This window comes from Camelina sativa, chromosome 3, assembly GCF_030686135.1.
Source record: "Camelina sativa cultivar CO46 ecotype springtype chromosome 3, ASM3068613v1".
NCBI classification, from domain to species: Eukaryota; Viridiplantae; Streptophyta; class Magnoliopsida; order Brassicales; family Brassicaceae; genus Camelina; species Camelina sativa.
In genome coordinates, this window is record NC_141882.1 from 28,308,685 (window position 1) to 28,327,963 (window position 19,279).

The 19,279-nt window shown below is 40.0% G+C and overlaps 3 protein-coding genes and 1 pseudogene across 4 annotated transcripts; 2 read left to right on the forward strand and 2 right to left on the reverse strand.

Annotated features, from left to right (window-relative positions):
* Nucleotides 1-5,380: 5,380 nt before the first annotated feature.
* On the reverse strand, nt 5,381-5,848 carry LOC147947796 (uncharacterized). Its single transcript, XM_087507456.1, has one exon. The coding sequence runs from the start codon at nt 5,846-5,848 to the stop codon at nt 5,381-5,383; it is 468 nt and encodes a 155-aa protein (XP_087363582.1).
* A 2,523-nt stretch (nt 5,849-8,371) lies between these two features.
* LOC109124419 (uncharacterized) lies at nt 8,372-11,957 on the forward strand. The gene is made up of 9 exons (XM_087506964.1): nt 8,372-8,950; nt 9,222-9,944; nt 10,048-10,143; nt 10,230-10,313; nt 10,412-10,646; nt 10,730-10,890; nt 10,976-11,251; nt 11,359-11,587; nt 11,771-11,957. Exons 1-8 carry the CDS (start codon nt 8,570-8,572, stop codon nt 11,410-11,412), a joined length of 2,010 nt encoding a protein of 669 aa, XP_087363090.1. The 5' UTR covers nt 8,372-8,569; the 3' UTR covers nt 11,413-11,587; nt 11,771-11,957.
* Nucleotides 11,958-13,992: 2,035 nt separating this feature from the next.
* LOC104778044 (cyclin-dependent protein kinase inhibitor SMR9 pseudogene) lies at nt 13,993-15,040 on the forward strand (annotated as a pseudogene). The gene has a single exon (XR_015594539.1). The product of XR_015594539.1 is annotated as a cyclin-dependent protein kinase inhibitor SMR9 pseudogene (transcript).
* A 2,373-nt stretch (nt 15,041-17,413) lies between these two features.
* LOC104779296 (uncharacterized protein At4g04775-like) lies at nt 17,414-17,997 on the reverse strand. Its single transcript, XM_010503654.2, has 2 exons — nt 17,976-17,997; nt 17,414-17,889 (listed from the first exon to the last, which is right to left on the reverse strand). Exons 1-2 carry the CDS (start codon nt 17,995-17,997, stop codon nt 17,414-17,416), a joined length of 498 nt encoding a protein of 165 aa, XP_010501956.2.
* Nucleotides 17,998-19,279: the final 1,282 nt, after the last annotated feature.

Below are 19,279 nucleotides of genomic sequence, written 5' to 3' on the forward strand. Positions count from 1 at the left end.
TCCATCTTCTCAAGCTTTGCTTCCCTCACTCAGGTATTCTTCCTTTCTATTATCTCGTCTCTTTTTGTCAGTTCGTTCGTACTTCGTATTTTTCATTATGACATCCTCCCAATCCGTATCCTCCGACCCTTCCGCCGCTAGTCACCTTCGACGAGCTACCTCTTCCGAATCTGGTGGTTCGGCCAGATCTATTCGTCGCAAGGTTCGGTCTCCGATTTCTTCTGATTCATCGTCGACGGATTCAGATATCGCTCGGCTTGCAACGATTCAACACCGCCTTTCTTCCGACCCAACTGTTTCAAGCTTGTCGGGACTTCCTTTCAGGATCCCTTCCTTGGTTGACAAGCCGTTAATCGATGACCTGTTCTTTCTTGAGGAGATTGATTTCCCTCCGCCGGTTAAAGGCGCCTTTGCACATATTGGTAGATCGACGCTGAAGATTGATTCGGCGATTGGCGCGGTTCGCATTGGGAAGTTGGGCACTAGGCCAAACATTTTAATTCCGTCTCCGGCTCAACGTCCCTGGGATGCTCCTCCCGGCTTCATATGTCTCTCGGAAAAATTCTTTACTGAGTGTGGGCTCACTTTTCCTCTTCCCTCTTTCTTGATGACGTACTTTGCTCGACGTAAGGCGGCCATTTCTCAATTTACCCCAGCGACTTTTCGGAATGCCGTGGGTCTCTTGATTTTGGCCGAGGCTGCAGGAGTCAAGCTGACTTGCGGCCATTTGGAAGAGTTGACGATTCTGAATCCGTCGAATCGGACTAAATCTCCCGAAATTTATTACCTGGGTTCGGCAAAGAATACGACCCTCGTCGAAGGAGCCTAAGGGAAAAACGTATAATTGGAAAGGCTCGTATTTTTTCTGGAAGTTACTCCTGGGGTTCTAGAGGATCCGTCCATTCCTTGGTTTTCTGGGTGGAACCCTTCACCTGGTAGTCGACCGTTCTTGTTTAACTATCTTTCTGTTCTTGGCCGGGCTTTGGTTTTACCTAACCCCCCTTGGTTCGTCATCTTTTTGTAGTTGTCGTCTCAAGGTGTCTTCTTCCATATCCTCCTACTCTTTAAGCTGAGGTTAACGCGATCAAGCTCCTTTGTCCCTACGTCTGGCCGGGTACCGAGTTGAAGAAAGGTCGTCCAAGGAAAATACCAGCTTCGTCGAGGAAGAAAGGTAACTCGATGTTTTTTTTTTTTTTTTTTTTTTTTTTGGTGCGCATGCCTAAAACCGTTTCTGTTGTCCACGATTTTAGCCGGAACAATAGGGAGACTGAACACAAATGTTCCCGACGTATCTGCTCGCTACCGTCGGGTTCGAGAGTCTTCTTCCTTACCTCGTTCGATTCCTCTCTAGTAGTCTCGTCCCGAGACTCATCCTGCCGACATTGGTTCGACCCAGAGAGTTCCTTCCCAGTCTCATCGGTCGGTCGAGACTTCTCCAAGACAGCCTTCCAGGATTCTTCCTCCAAACCGTCACATCGAGCCTGCCGAGACGCTCCCGAGAAGGAAGACAGGCGAGGCTCCTCGTCGTCACGCTGAGGTTTCTAAAAGTCCTTAGAAGAGGAAAGAGGTATCTGGCCAAGAGCGACCAGATCCTTCGAAGAAGCAAAAGACGTCTGATTATGGCTGGAGCTTCACTCACTCCTCCTCAGCTCGTCCTTTTCCGGACGACCCTCGATCTTGCGCCAAACGTTTTCGGAAGATTCATTTTGGTGCATGTCACATACTTCCTGCTTAGAGGATGAAGGAAGAGGATGCGGTTACTGTAGTTGCCCAAGCCGCATTTGAGGTTCGTCAGATTTACCAATCCCGTATGAAGTCCTCTCGTCCCTTTTTTTTTTTTACACTCGTTTTTTTTTTGCACCTTATTGCACGAACTAATCGTTTGGCTTCGCGCTACGATCGTCGCGTTCGTGATCTGGAGGGCGATCATCCGGGAGCGTCGAGTTTGGCTGAGAGGGTTGAACGTCTCGAGGCCCAGCTTGGCGTGGCGGTTCAATCTAATCAAAGGTTGAGCAATGAGGTTGCGAAGCTTGAAGACCATCGACGCAGATTAGTCTCGGAGAGGGATTGTCTTATGCAAAAGCTCGAGGCGTCAGACGCCTCTTGTAGCAGGCTGCAGCTTACCCTCAGCTCAGAGACGAAGAGGATCAGAGATCGGCGTGAGGAGTTCGGGTACTTTGAGAGGATTAGCGCCTTTACTAAGTTGAGCGCTCGTGTGCAAAAGCTGCTAGCCAAACACAAGAGGTATGCTGACGTGGTCATGGAGTCCAGGGAAAAATTCCTGGAATATAATCAAGTTATGGGAAACGTCCAGATGCTCGAGACTCTCGTCGCCGAAGGTCAAATTTCGCTAACCGCCGATGGGGTCAAGGAGGGGATTGTCGCCGTGATGTCTCATCTGAAGGACGAGGTGGGAAGTATTGAGCTTCCGGACATTGCCGATGCTGATTTCGACGTTGCTTCGGTCTTTGTTGAGCCTCTCCCCTCTGTCCCAGTTTGGGTTGCTTATCCTGAGAGCGAGGGTTACGAGGATCGTGAAGAGGAGGTTGAGGCCGAAGGGTCCGATAGTGGGGAGGCCGAAGCTGATGGGACCGAGCAACAGGTTGAAAAAGACGCGAGCGATCCGAATGAAGAACGTCATACTGATGGACGTCCTCCAACTCCTGGTCGCGAGTCTCCAGTCGATGGTCTTGTTTCATAATTTTGTTTTAATCGTTATCGTTCCTGCCTTATTTAGGGTCGGCTCCTGTGTATGCTTACTTTTGCGCCGTGTTTTGGGGTCAGATCCCGTATGTTAAACTGTTGTTGTCGGGTGCTGGCTCCTTTTGAATTTTATTACCGTTTTGCGTATTAATTACTTGTCATTTAATGACGATGATTTCCGAGGCGTCTGTTATTGGTCACCTATCTTTGGAAATTGTGCCTCATACCGTATAAATAATCCTTCAATCACTGCCAAATTCATTTCATGTTTTGCTTTGGCGATTTGCTCTGTCTTTTGTGTCTAGGGAAAGGTTGTTCTGATGCCGGTAACGACGAGGTCGGCGTGGTTGCAAAGAGAGCTTGATTACTACAATGCTCGCATTCAGCGGCTGAGGGCTTACATCATTGCTACTCATCGTTCATTCGAGCGTTACTTTGGTGTTGATCGACGAGGGGCTCTTTGTTACGACGTGGCAATGGGAACGACTACAGGACTAGCGTTCTCGTCGTGAGGCATTATTTGCGGAAGTTGTGATACCTGACCTTGAACAAGGCGACCTTGAGTCTATTGGTCGAAGGCCGTTTGAAGAACTTGCTGAGATCGTTGCTTGTCGGACTCGTATCGACGTGTTGTTTCGTTATATTAGTCAACTGGAAGGCATGAGGCAATACTTTGATGAGAGCAAACGCGCTGATGGGATTTGTGCGTATCAATGGTCGTGTTGAAAGATGTGAAGGAGTCATGCCGTTACTGGCAGACGATGATCGGGGGGTTAGAGTTCGTCACTCCGTCGGACGCCGATCTTGGGATTGAATGATTGTTTTTCTGTTCCCCCCTTTTTTTATGTGCAAAGGCGGGGTCGTTTTTTTTTAGCACTATTTTCGTCGTTCGAATAAAGTCTTTATATTATCTTTATATCGCTGTTTTATTCTTGCTTCGAGTAGCGTCGTGTTGTGAGTCGCAGCTCGGCTTGGATAAATAGGATTAGGCGCGACTCGTGATTGTCGTCTTACCCCTTTTTTGCGAGTTGCGACTCGGCTTTTATAGAGTTAGGTGCGACTCATGAATGTCGGCTTCCCCTTTTTTGCGAGTTTTGACTCGACTTTTATAGAGTTAGGTGCGACTCATGAATGCCGGCTTACCCCTTTTTTGCGAGTTGCGACTCGGCTTTTATAGAGTTAGGTGCGACTCATGAATGTCTGCTTACCCCTTTTTTGCGTGTTTCAATTCGGCTTTTATAGAGTTAGGTGTGAGTTATGAATACCGGCTTACCCCTTTTTTGCGAGTTGCGACTCGGCTTTTATAGAGTTAGGTGCGACTCATGAATGCCGGATTACCCTTTTTTTGCGAGTTGCGACTCGGCTTTTATAGAGTTAGGTGCGACTCATGAATGTCGGCTTACCCCTTTTTGCGAGTTGCGACTCGGCTTTTATAGAGTATATTAGAACGACGATTCAATCATAAAAGAAAAATATATTACTGGCAGATGGGTCCCGTAAGACGGGACTGCCTACGTACCCCCCAATCAGGAGGGATCAAGCCGCTCGTAGTTCACATTACATGATTGTTCAAAATAGAAAGAGCAAGCTGATCATAGCCGAGCTTTTTTTTTTTAGTCGTAGCAATGCTTTAGATGCATGGAGTTCCAAGACCTTGGTACATGTTCGCCGCTCATTGTTAAAAGTTCGTAAACGCCAGGGTGAACGACCTTGGATATTTGGTATGGGCCTTCCCAGTTGGCTCCCATCTTGCCGGCGTTAGGCTCGGCGGTGTTCTCGAAGACCTTTCTTAGGACGAGATCTCCTTCGTCGAAGTGTCGGTTATGGACCTTCTTGTTGTAGTATTTCGCTGCGGCGAGTTGATAGTTCTGAATTCGTAGCAGCGCTTTGTCGCGTTCTTCCAACTCGTCGATTCGATCGAGGAGCATTTGACTGTTGAGTGCGGTATCTTGGACGAGCATTGTTCGTCGAAGGCTCGTACTGCCGACTTCAGCAGGTGCCATTGCTTCCATCCCATAAGCCAGAGAAAACGGAGTTTGGTTGGTAGCTTGTCGTGGGGTTGTTCGGCAAGACCAAAGTACACCGTCGAGTTCGTCGGCCCAAGCGCCCTTCTTGGCATCGAACCTCTTCTTCAAGCCGTCAAGTATAATTTTATTTGTTGCTTCGGCTTGTCCATTTCTTTGTGGGTATCTTGGTGTTGACTTTCGCAATTTGATTCGCCATCTTGCACAAAAAATTTCGAATTGCAGAGAAATGAACTGTGAACCGTTGTCGGTGACTATTTTGTAAGAAAGACCGTGACGACAGATGATATACTTCCACACGAAGAGTTGGACGTCTTTGGCCTTGATATTGGCGTAGGACTCGACCTCGACCCATTTGGTGAAATAGTCGGTGAGGCGAGGATATAGCGTTTCTGCCTGGAAGCGGGTAGTGGGCCGATAATGTCCATCGCCCAGCGCATGAATGGGTATGGGGCTACGCCATGTCGCAAGAGTTCGGTCGGCTGGTGGATTATGGGGGAGTGTCGCTGGCACTTTTCGCATCTGGCAATGAAATTTTCACAATCGGACATCATTGTGGGCCAGTAATGGCCGTGCTTTTTGATTCGTAGTGCCAGGGCTCGTCCACCCGAGTGGTTTCCGTCGGCTCCCTCGTGGGTTTCTATCATGACACGTTATGTGTTGTCGCCGTGTATACATAAGAGAAGGTTTCTGGATGCGGTCCATCGAAGTAAGTGCTCTTTCATTAGGGTATAATGAGCAGCTTTTTCTTTGAACCGTCTCTTGGCCCATTTGTCTGTGGGCACGTCACCAACGGTGAGATATGACCGGATTTTAACTCGCCAGTCCGTTGGGTCGTTTTCTGAGGGAGGTTCGCATTGCCGACGTGATGTCGCCGTTCGATAGGTGGTTCGGATTTTGTTAGGCTGGTGAAGGGCGAGGCATGTCTCGGCTCGTGTTCCCCCTATACTTTTCGTATCGATGCTCTCAACTGGGATGATACATCGTAGGTCCGGGTCGGATGTTGAAGCGAGTGCTGCTAAGGCGTCGGCCTGGGCGTTGTCCCCTCTGGGGATTTTGACGAGCTCGAATTCGTCGAATCGTTTGGACAGAATTTTGACGACGTTAAGGTATGCTGCCATAGGTTCGCTTTTTGTGTCGTATTTGTCGCTAAATTGATTGGCATCGAGCTGTGAATCACAGAAAGTGCGGATTCGTCTGATTTGCATCCCGCTGGCGAGCTTAAGTCCGGCGATAAGTGCTTCATACTCGGGCGACATTGTTGGTTGCTTGAAACCAAAGACGAAAAGATTGTTCTAAGATTTCGCCGGATGGAGAAGTAAGGCGGATTCTCACACCGGATCCAAGGTGCGAAGATGCTCCATCCACATGCAATGTCCACCGGTCGTCTGTCGGGTCGGTGGAGGTTGGCCCGGATACGTCTAGTGGTAGCTCGATTAAGAAGTCGGCCAACACTTGGGAATTAGCAGCTGGGCGTGTGCGGTACTCGATGTCGTACTCGCTGAGTTCGATCGCCCACTTCGTCAACAGGCCAGATTGATTTGGACTGTGTAATACAGATCGTAAGGGCTGGTTGGATAGGACGGCAATGGTATGTGACTGAAAATATGGTCGGAGCTTCCTTGCCGATGTGACGACTGCCATGGCGACCTTTTCGACTGTCGGGTAACGCGTTTCTGCATCGTCAAGGGATTTACTTATATAGAAAATATGTCGTTGTTCTCCTCGGTCGTCCTTGACGAGTACGCCGCTGACGGCGGATTCGGAAACTGCGATGTAGAGTAACAGGACTTCTCCAAACTCTGGCTTGGCAAGGATTGGAGGGGGGGGGTGGATAAGTAGCTCTTTAATTTGCTGAATGCTTCGTGGCAGGCTTCGTTCCATTCGAACTTCCCTTTGGTCTTGAGGATTTGGTAGAAAGGTAGGCACTTGTCAGTTGACCTAGATATGAAACGATTTAGGGCCGCAATTCGTCCAGTTAGTCGTTGCACTTCCCTAGCATTTTTTGGTGATGGTAGGTCGAGTATTGCCTTAATATGCTTGGGGTTTGCTTCAATTCCTAGCCGGGTCACCAAGTAGCCGAGGAATTCTCCCGATTTGACTGCGAAAGTGCACTTGGCTGGGTTTAGCTTCATTCCGTACTTGTTTAAGACGTCGAAACATTGTCGTAAATGAGTGATATGATCATTTGCCCGCTGTGACTTGACAAGCATGTCGTCTATATAAACTTCCATCGTCCTGCCGAGTTTTTCAGCGAACATTTTATTGACCAGTCGTTGGTAAGTTGCCCCCGCGTTTTTTAAGCCGAAAAGCATGACCTTGTAGCAGTATGTCCCCCTGTCTGTGATGAACGACGTTTTTTCCCGGTCGTCTTTGTGCATTAATATCTGATTGTACCCGGAAAAGGCGTCCATGAAGGTCAGCAGCTCGTTTCCTGCGGTTGCTTCGACGAGTTGATCGATTCGTGGCAAGGGGAAACTATCCTTTGGGCAAGCTTTGTTTAGGTCGGTAAAATCCACGCAGACTCGCCATTTCCCGTTCTTCTTTTTGACGACTACTGGATTGACCAACCAGTCAGGATATTTTACTTCGACGATGGATCCATCGCTAAGGAGTTTGTCCACTTCGTCGTTTACGGCTTGCGATCTTTTGGGTCCTAACTTGCGTCGTTTTTGCTTGACTGGTTTGTGTGTTGGATCGGCATTGAGTTCGTGAGTTGTGACGGTTGGGTCGATTCTTTTCATGCCAGTTACAATCCATGCGAATATTGACATATTTGTTTTGAAAAAAAGGATTAGCTCGCTTCGCATGACCGAGGTTATCTCTGTTCCGATGTTCACACACCATTTCTTGTCATTGTCGTCCAAACATATTTCTTCTGTCGAAGCGACGCCCTGCTGAATTGGGGTCGGCTTTCCGTCGGTCGGTGACGAGCTGTCGTCGCCGACCCGCTGCTTTGATTGCTATAACTTCTTTCCTGTGCGAATCATGTGCTCGATCAGGAAGCAGGCTCTTGCACTCTGTTGGTTTCCGCGCAGCGTATATATACCTTTCGGGGTTGGGAATTTGACGCGTCGATGGTACTGCTTTCATCTTATGGATCCACGGGGTCCCAAGGATTACGTTGTAGATAGTAGGCTTGTCGATGACGGCAAACCTGAAATACATGATCATGCTTCCCACGAAAATTGGCAGATCGATGGTGCCGACTGACATGATATGATCCCCGTCGAAACCGGTCAAAGAATGGCATTATGGCTTGACGTTACTCTCTCCGATCTCCATTTGTGCTAGGACGTTCCTGAAAATCATATTTACCGAACTTCCGGTGTCGATTTTGAATATAAAATATTTGAATTACCTTCCTATTTTTTTTACTTCTATTTTAGATTGGAGTTTACAAATTTTCTTAATTTTTGTTTCATAGCAAATACCATTTGTACAAATCAGATTTATGAAAACAGTAGTAGTTTTATTCATATTACTTATTTATTAACTAGACTGATAAAATTTCATAATATATAAATATTAAATATTACATAAACAAATCTTAAACAAAATTAATTAAAATGTAAATTTCTTTTTAATTCCCAAATAATAGAAGAAAAAACAATAATAAATAGGACCTATGTTTAGAACAATCTATTCTCTAACATGATTGGTTCATAGCTATTCTCAATTATTAGTTTAAAAACAAAAAATGAAAACCCAATCTTTATTAAAAAAAAAAAAAAAAAAAAAAAAAAAAAGTTGAAACCTTTACGGAACTCCTCTGCCTTTCTTTTCCAATCTCAATTAGCCTTTTCTTTTTTCCGATTTGCCGGAGAAACTAAATCTCCGCCATGCCTACCACCACAACCTCCGCCGCTTCTTCCTCATCCACATCCGCATCCGCATCCGGTAATAATAATCGTCAAGCCGATGTATTCTCTCGTCTGGCTTCATCTGACCCTGAAGTCAAGCTAAAGGCCCTTCGTGAGGTCAAAAACCAGATTATCGGAAACCGTACAAAGAAGCTCTCTTTCCTCAAAATCGGAGCTGTTCCCGCCATAGCTTCTGCTCTCGCTGATGCAGATGATTCGGATAAATGCAATAACATCCTTGTCCAATCTGCGGCGGCGCTTGGGAGTTTCGCTTGTGGGTTTGAAGCCGGAGTTCAAGCTGTTCTTGATGCTGGCGTTTTCCCTCGTCTTCTTCGTCTTCTCACTAATCCTGACGAAAAGGTTAAATCTTTTCAAACATTTATTTGACCTTTTTTTTTTTTCTGTTAAAGTCTAGATTGGGAAATGGTCTTGTCAAGAAGCTTGAACGATTTAGATTTGTTCTGTAATCTTTCTAGTTTAGGAGTTTAAAGTTTTCACCTTTTTGAATTGTCTGCATCTGAGAAAGTAAAAAAGCATTGGCCTTTGGAAACTTTGTTGATCCTAACATCTTTGAATTATGTGAATCGGTTCCTTATTGTTTCCGTTTCGTTTTTGTTGATCATTTCTTTAGGTTGTAGATGCGGGGGCTCGTTCGCTCAGAATGATATTTCAATCTAATCAAGCTCCAAAGTATGATTTTCTTCAAGAGAAAAACATGGAGTTTCTATTCTCCTTGTTGAACAGCGAGAATGAGAATGTTAGTGGGCTTGGTGCGAGCATCATTGCTCATGCTTGTGGAACAAGTGTAGAGCAGCGTGTTCTCTGCGAAGCTGGTGTCTTGGAGAAGCTTGTTATACTTCTTGATGGTTCTTTAAGCCAAAGAGAAGCTTGTCTTGAATCTTTAGCCACGGTTTTGAAGAACAACCCTGAAGCTGTTTCGGATTTTGTTGGACTTGAGTCTGGGAGATATTTGAATTCTGTAACTGAATTAACAAAGGATAGGTATCCGAGAACGAGGCTGCTTTCTTGTCTCTGCTTAGTTGTTATATACAACACTTCTCCGTCTTATTTTGTAAACATGGGAACCAAATCGGGATTGATAACTACTCTGCTTGAGCTGCTCAACGACCCTGGTCAATCTGGAGATGATGCTGCTTTGGGTTTATCTTGTCTTATTGCGGGAAAAGAGGATTTACAAAAGTTAGCTTACGAGGCCAATGCAATCAAGAATATTGTTGACATCTTGAAGACAGATAGTGAGCTCCAGCCTAAACGTCTTCAGGGTTTGTTTTTGTCTCTAGCTGAATTGTGCTCAAAGCTTGAGGATTGCAGGTGTAGCTTCGTGTCATTGCAGGTGTGTTTCAACAAGCCGTTTTCTGATTGTGTATCTGATTTGTTTAGTATCTTTTCTTCTTGAGTGTATGCTAAATTGGTTTGTCTTTATTTCCTTCTACTAGGTGTTAGACCTGCTGATTAATGCATTAAGACACAAAGATGCTGATGTAAGAGCTGCTGCGTGCATTTGCTTAAGAAACGCTTCTCGATCAGTCAAGGTTAGTTAACATTATACATTCTGGATGTTTTAGTATTTCAGCTGCCTTTGTATTAAGTGGTAAGGCCCCTGACACATGTCATTTAGAATTTGAGTGCAGGAAGATTCAACAGCGATCATGTTATGCTTCCTTTGGTTCAGTTATTGCATGATCCATCTTCGTCTGTCCAGGTACTGTGTCACATAAGATGCCGCATTTCTTAGTTTTTTTCTTTAGAAGGAAACGGCACAACCTAATTGAATGTATGTACCTGTATATTGTGGACCAGGTTGCAGTTCTTGGTGCTCTGAGCAATATAGTATTGGATTTTTCATCACCAAAGTCATCATTTATAGAGTTCGGAGGGATAAAACAGCTTATTGAGTTGTCAAAATCAATGGATCCAGATGCTCGGTGTAGCGCTTTACGTGCTTTAAGGAACCTCATGTTCCTTGCCGACAATAAACGTAAAGAACTCTTTATTTCAGACGTCAATGCTCAAGGATTTGCTTGCCTCATTAGTGGTAAATTCATCAAACCATAATCATATGATTAATCTTTATGAAATTTCTTATGTGGAATAACAAAATAAACTCATTGCTCTCAGATCCTGAGCCTCCAGTGCAAGAGCAAGCTTTGGCCCTCCTCCGTAATCTTGTTGACGGATGTATCAGCTCAATCGAGTTTGTATTTGATGAAGATGGTCTTATCTTAGATACTGTTGGGAGGCAATTGAGGAAAGGTCCACAAGCTCATATGGCAATACAGGTGACGAAAATGCAAAAAAAAAAAAAGTAAACCATATCAATAGATTAACAAAATCTCTGATGAAAAATGTTTTTCTATCCTCCAGGGAATGTATGTGCTCACGAATGTAGCGAGTGGGACTGAGTTACATAAAGAAGCAGTTATGCAGCAGCTGTTTCCTCAAGCCACTGGATCAGAGAATTTCATGCTGAAGTTTTTGCAGAGTGATGAGAGCCAGTTACGGTCAGCAACAGTCTGGACTATTATAAACCTCATTAGTCCTTCAAGTCCCGGTGCATATGATCGGCATGTGAAATTGAGAAGTGCGGGTATCATTCCCCAGTTAAAGAACATGGTCAACGATGCTTGCCTCGATGTTAAGGTCAAAAAAAAAAGAGGAAACCGTAGTACTGTTTTAGATTGCCTTGTTTACTCTCTATTACTTGTTATTGACTTAACTATGTCCTTTCAATCTCTTTTGCTTTGCAGATTCGCATCAAAACCGTATTAGGCCAGTCCATGTCTTTTGGCGATAACTACTAAACCACAGAGATATTACTTTTCCCAATCCTACAGACTTTATACATTTGAACATATCAATAGTGATTTAGGTTTGATTCAACTTCCAGCATATATAGCAAACAGAGACTGAGCCTATAGTTTATGATCATGATCATCTATTATCTCTCCAGTACCAGACACACCTATGATTCAACAGGTACTTGCTTACTTTCTCGGGTTTGTTCTTTCATTTCTGGTTACTCGAAATGGCCGTAACTGATAACTGGAACCGTGTACACCGAACACTTGATCATAATAGGATATAGAGATTTTTATGTGTTTTAAATACTGATGATGATCTGTTCTGTATGTTTAACATAATCAGTTTTTGTGTGTGCAGGTGAAAGCAGTGAGAAAGAGTTGTACTACTATTACTTGTGCCACAGTTTAGATTAGAACCAACACATTTTTGTTTTGTTTTTATTCTTGCCTTCGAAAGAACTTCACTTGTTTGTAACATCTGAGTTTATTATTGTATCAAAAACATCTTTTTTGTTGAAAAAAAAATAAAAAAATTGTATCAAAAATATCAGAGTTTTGTATCAGTAAATTTGTTTTCTCGACAATACCATTAATTTCTGATAATGTCCCAAATTAATATTTCCTTTTCGCATTTTAACATATAGATAAGGATGATGTATTGACTTTTGTGACCGAAACAAATTAATAAAAAATAGGAATTTTTTTTTTAAAGGCATAAAAAATAGGAATATTTTTGAGGGCGTCTTGAGAGCGTTTAATCCAAATCTAGTTTTTAAGTTTTTGAGAATTTTTTTTGTCGTAGCACTAACATTATTTTGTTTCTTTCAAATATGTGCAATCAAAAACTAAAAAATTACTATAGAAAGCTTAAAAATCGTTTGTTTATAAAACAAATTACAGAACTGAAAACCAAGATTTAAAGATATATTCAAGTTTGTGGAATACTAAAATCTACTTCAAAACTAAAGAACTTAAAACTAAAACTCAAAAACCAAAATACACCAAAATATCAGTGCACCGCTTCAAAAAAAACAAAAATTCCTTAATGTATCAGAAACAAGACAAATAGTGTAGAGACGTCTACAAAATAATTACCTAAAAACATAGAGGCTGATTAAAAAAGGGAGACTACTTATACTATCCGTGGTAATATGTTTGTCTGTATGTATGTATGGCCTTTGAGAATCTAACCCGCCGTATGTGCGTGCACAGTGAATCCTATGTTTTGGATCCCATGATTAAGATCCAGCCTCGACTACTGTGTACTTTCTTTAGGGATATAGCCTTTTTTTCTCTTTTTTATTTGTTCTATGTATAATTATTTCTCTCCTATAAAAGTTAATATTACTAACGAACGATTGCCACAGTTGTATAAATTTATACTTACTGCAGCCACATTTAAAAACCAAAATCTGCTGAGACAAGAATCTCAACTAAACCCAAAAAAGGGTTAGTTTGTTAAAAATAATAGGGTTAGTTGGAGAGTGTAGAAACCCCATGCATATATATGGATTAATTTTGAATAACATCGTCCCACGTGAATCTGTATTACACATCAAAGTTTCGTGTTAAAATTTATATTTTTATTCTGCCTGTGTTCTTCAGTTCTTTATTAAGAAAAAAATATCTTAAAGCTAAGTACATAAACAATTACAGTTACCACCTAATACTTCCAAGGAGTAGTGTTTTTGAAGACCAAAAAAATATCTTAATCATCAAATGTGAGACTCTTCTCTCGGCACCTCTCTCTTCCTTGAAGTATGTTTTTCCCATTTTTAGTTGAATGAGACTGTTGTTGTCTTGTTTTTAGTTAATTAAGTAATACATATATGCTTAAATGTTTTTTAGCTGTGGATGTAATTGTATTTATTATTGAAATAGTATATGCATGTGACAGCACGCCTATATATATAATATATGTGTGGATATATAATAATATTTATACACAATATCAACGTAAAACAATGATGTTGTTTATATGTAATTAACGTCTCACATGCATTTTAGACTTTTAATATATATATATATATATATATATATATATATCACTTACTTTATAGCAAATATATTTAGTGTTTGTCTTTTACCGCAAACTTAAAATGCATTTGAAACAATAATTCACAACAAATAATTTCTTCCGTAATTTGATACCATCTTTTTATATGAAAAGGGTCTTCTTCTTATTTTAATACTATACATAATTCTGTTGAAAATATTATATTGGTAAATGTTAAAAGGAGATCTACATGCTAGTTTGTTTTCCCTTTATCTTCTTGTTCTTGATATGTTGCATCTATAGATTATATAATAACTTTTTTTGAAACATCATTTACAAGCATACTACACATTAGGAGTTGTTGATAAATATTTTTTATTATCAGAAAAATCATATTTAGTTTAATCATAGAAATAGCATTCTGGTTATTAAAAAAAAAAGGATAGAAATATGAACTTAGAATAACGAGATAATTGATAATTCTAGAAGACTAGTATTATTTTATGATATTATGTTTGTTCTATATATGAATATTTAAACGAAAAGAAGAAAACAAAGCATACCCATTTCACACTTTCACAGTGACTTACATGCATTGATATCAAAAAGAAACCCTTTCTCTTTAGTTTCCAAATACTAAGCCAATCTCTCTTTTATTTTACCTTTTCCTTTCTTGGCTTTTTCTTCTCCTCTCATTGAAACTTTTTCCAGTCAAAATTTTAAAGTAAAACTTCCCACTAAGTAAGGTTTTTTATACAAACTCCTCATATATAGATTCACATTCACCCATTTCCTTCCTTTTTTTGCTCTCTCACTATCCCTCTCTCTCTTTTCTCTCTTATTTTGGTCTCAAAAATGGCATCAAAAGGAAATAAACCAATAAGAAGAACAAACACAAGAAGAAGTAAAAGAATCCATTACAAGAACACATCTCCTCCTCCATGTAGTACTATCATCAATAGTGACGTCACTTCGACGTCATCTTCACCTACTACTTCACCCGCATCAACGGCCACGCCATCTTCATTCCAACCGGAGAGTGGATGTTGTACACCGACGTCTAAGAAGTCACGTATACCGGAGATGCTCACGTGTCCGCCGGCGCCGAAGAAGCAGAAAGTGGGGCAAAACTGCGCTTTGAGGAGAAGACAAATAGCTTTCTTTGCATCTCCAGATGTAGAGATGTTCTTCGTTTTCGCACTTGGTCAACAAATCAATAAATAAGCTAAGTGTATGATTAGGGTTTTGTGATTATTATTATTATTATGGTATTATCTATATCTCAAAGTTTTTAGTTTGATTAAAATACAATAATATTGAAGTATATTATAGAGAGTGTAGTGTGATGTTTCGCTTCTTTTGCTCTTCTTCTTATTTTGGTTTTTCTCCCTCTCTTTGTTCCTTTTTTTGGGATAATTTTTGAGTTAGGTGGGTCTGAATTTATGGTAGGGTATAATTAATCAAATACCCTACCTCTCTTTCTTTTTTTTTTTTAGTTGATTGTTATGTATTTTTGTTTTCTGTAATTGACTGGTGCTTCCTAACATTCGAGGCTTCTTAGCTTTGCATTTTTGTTGTTTTGTAATTTTGGTTTGTGTTTATAATTACGAGTTGGATTATCGTTTATACATACTTTATTGGCTCCCCTCATTCAAACAAATTAAATCCATAAAAGGTACTTCGGAATCTATTGCTTTCCTTTTTTATTGGGTTACATAAAAGATTGATGAACTGATGCCATTTTTTACCCGAGTCAGTGATGAGCTCAAATTCAAAACTTTTGTTCCGAGTTCAAAATATTTTTAAGTTGGATATTATAGAAAGACAAAAAAAAAAGTTACCAAAGCCAAAAAAAAAAAAAAAAATAGTGGATGGAGAATAATATGTATACAAAAGTTTTGGATGTAATCCAAAGTTATTACAAAAAGATTCAACTGTTTCTTATTTGATTTAAAGTTTATAAAAGTGGAGAAATAACTCTTCAAATCTATTTGGAATTTTTTTCAAAATTACGTATTTGTGCTGGGTAATTAACTAATCATATAAATTGAACTTTGTTTGTGTAATTTTTTTGGGGAAGGATATATATATGTTTAACGAAGGGATGGCAATATGGTCGGAGCTGAGACGATAACACGGAAATGGCTTTTTCATATCTCCACAATAGTCTTGTGTTGAATTTATACATTTGACTATTGATCTGGCGTAAACATACATTATGTTGATAGATATTTGAATTTAGTACCCTAACTTCGAAATCAATACCCCAAGTATAATTGTTGTGCCATAACATACAAAAACGTGTTTATCGACTAACTCTGTTAAGCTTTTGTTTAATCAAAATGACGTGGATTCCACGTGTGCGCGACGATCCAAACGACGTCGTTTTGGCAAAACAGAGAATCTAAAATTTTATCCAAAACGACGTCGTTTTTTATTTCTATCCAAAATCTTTCTTCTTCTCTCCCGAAACTCTCTCTCGCGGCGGAGGAACCCTAGAATTTGGGTGTTTTCAATTTCGAGTCGATTTGAAGTAGGTTATCCAATGTATTCATCATCTAGTTCTGGTAAGTAATAATTATTGTTTTGGTTGATTTTAATTATTCAATTTCGATAATATATATGCGAATTTTGATTTGGAAATTTGGCTAAGGGTTTAAAGCGAGCTACAATCGTTGTGGACAAGAAAGAGGGATACCTAGAAAATGTAGATGTGGTGCAGTGTCTGTAATCAAAACTTCAGAAACATTGAAGAATCCAAAGAGGTTATTCTATTGTTGTCCTTATGGCTCAAAGGAGAATTGTGGTCATTTGTTCAAATGGACTGATTTATCTATGGTGGAAGAGATTGAAGAGGTTGAGAGTGTTGTTGAGAAGATACAAGTAGATGTGGGAAGCTTAGAGAAAGGCTTACATGATGTGGAAGCTGAGATGAAGAGTCTAGCAATGAATAGCAATGGAAGTGAAATAGAAGGCATAAAAGCTGTTGGTATCAATGTTGGAGACCATAAGGCGACAATGCTTGGTCCAAAATGAAAAGAGAAGAAAGAAGGCTGCAAAGCACAAGGGGAAGTATACTCCGAAAGTGGCCAAGACTATTAAGGAAGAGCAGAGATACTTGAAGTATTGTCAGGTAATCCCCTGCGGTAATGGTCATTATGAGGTGGCAGAACATGTTCATCATGGTTTCAGGGTTGATATGAATGCAAAAACATGTGCATGTAGAAGGTGGAGTATGACAGAAATTCCTTGCCGTCATGTCTTGCGTGTAATTGGGATGAGGAAAAATCTGAAGCCTGAGGATTTTGTTAACTCTGACTGGTATTTGATATCAAGATGGGTGGCTCAATACAATGAGACAATGAGGGGAGTTAATGGTATGTACTTCTGGAGAAAATCGAGTGAAACAGAGATTCAACCACCACCTAGAGAGCCAACTAAAGGGCGGACAAAGATACAAAAACGAATCAAGGGCAAAAATGAATCTCCAAAGAAAAGGAAAAAGAAAGCAAAGGTTGTAGAAGATGTCGCTCCACTAAAGAAGATTAAAATTAGCAGAGCAGGAATTATTTTGCGTTGTGCTAACTGTAGCACGGTAGGACATAACACAAGAAGTTGTCCTAATCTTGGGATCCATCGCTATAAGCCAAGGAAAGCACAAGGGGAAGGTCCAAGTCAAGCAAGTCAACCAAGCCAATCAAGCCAACCATCACAGATTTCACTTGCTGATTAGTTGTTTTATAGCTTATGATTAGGATGGTTCAAAGTTTTAGGATCATGTTGTTTGGATTGAATGTTTAGGATGATGGTTTTTTGGTATATGGTTTAAGATGTAGGATGCTTGTTTTTTGTCTACTTATTGAATCGGATGTTGTTTAAAACTTTGTCATCTAAATGGAATCATCTAAAACAACACTCTTTATAGCATTTTAGCTCCATTATCATTACATAAACATATTGCTCCATTAACATTGGTAGCAAGTCAAGACATGTTTTGCTTATTGCTTAAAAGATTAAAGCATATACAACAAACATGACTACACTACACACAATCAAATTTTTGAAGCTACGTAATGCTTGAATCTCTTTCTCACAACAAATGATCATGGCTTTGAGTTCTCCAATCTCCTTCTCACATCCTTGTGCAACAGCTTTTATGCCTTCTATTTCACTTCCATTGCTATTCATTGCTAGACTCTTCATCTCAGCTTCCACATCATGTAAGCCTTTCTCTAAGCTTCCCGCATCTACTTGTATCTTCTCAACAACACTCTCAACCTCTTCAATCTCTTCCACCATAGATAAATCAGTCCATTTGAACAAATGACCACAATTCTCCTTTGAGCCATAAGGACAACAATAGAATAATCTCCCTGGATTCTTCAATGTTTCTGAAGTTTTGATTACAGACACTACACCACATCTACATTTTCTAGGTATCCCTCTTTCTTGTCCACGACGATTGTAGCTCGCTTTCAACCCTTAACCAAATTTCCAAATCAAAATTCGCATATATATTATCGAAATTGAATAATTAAAATCAACCAAAACAATAATTATTACTTACCAGAACTAGATGATGAATACATTGGATAACCTACTTCAGATCGACTCGAAATTGAAAACACCCAAATTCTAGGGTTCCTCCGCCGCGAGAGAGAGTTTCGGGAGAGAAGAAGAAAGATTTTGGATAGAAATAAAAAACGACGTCGTTTTGGACAAAATTTTAGATTCTCTGTTTTGCCAAAACAACGTCGTTTGGATCGTCGCGCACACGTGGAATCCACGTCATTTTGATTAAGCGGAAGCTTAACAGAGTTAGTCGATAAACACGTTTTTGTATGTTATGGCACAACAATTATACTTAGGGTATTGATTTTGAAGTTAGGGTACAAAATTCAAATATCTATCAACATAATGTATGTTTACGCCAGATCAATAGTCAAATGTATAAATTCAATACAAGACTATTGTAGAGGTATGAAAAAGCCGTTTTTCCACGATAACACCTTCGAAGGGAAGGGAATCCAATGAAAGAACTCGTGCGGCTTTTCTCATCATTTTCTCTTTTCTTTTTTCCTCACACTTCCTTTTAAGAGCAAAATTAATAAATTATAAGTTATAAAAAAATGTATGAATCCAAAACTATATCTATAAATAGAGTAGGTAAGAAGACGACACAACATCTGTGCTATTATCTATGCAATTTGGCACCCAAAAAAATATATATTCTACGTAATTTAATTATTCGTTTGGCCATCATTTATTTTTTCGAATTATTGCTATATAATCTTCAGAACTCAATAATGTGGATAAATCATAACATGACGTACGAATCTCATGAGTGAAAATAGAAAACTTATACTTCTCCGTGCATAATCTACTCGTTTCCTACGTCAATGGATATGTCACTTGAGAATGTATGTACAACATCGATGGGAGAATCTTCAGTTGAAAAAGCAATCATAAACACGGTTTGAAAAACGGTTTGCCAATATAATTTAAAACAATTTTGCATTGTACAATATTTATTAAGTTTTATAAAAAGTAAATCTATTTAATACTATATACGATATATGATTTAGTTTATTTTTTCAACCCGTTCTATTAGACTTTTTTTTTTTTTTTTTCATTCATTCCATTAGACTCTCTCTCTAAATATAGTATATTTCTGTTAATTTATATTTCAATTATTCATTATAGTTTACTTTTCTTTGTTTATGAATTAATAATCTTTTACCCAAAATAATACTTTCACAAAATAAAAGTAAAACTTTCAAACATACTATTTTAACTGCGTATTTGGGACTGCGTGTACACTCCCAAGTCCCGAGTGGCTATTATGTAGAGGCTCATATGGCTAAACTACTA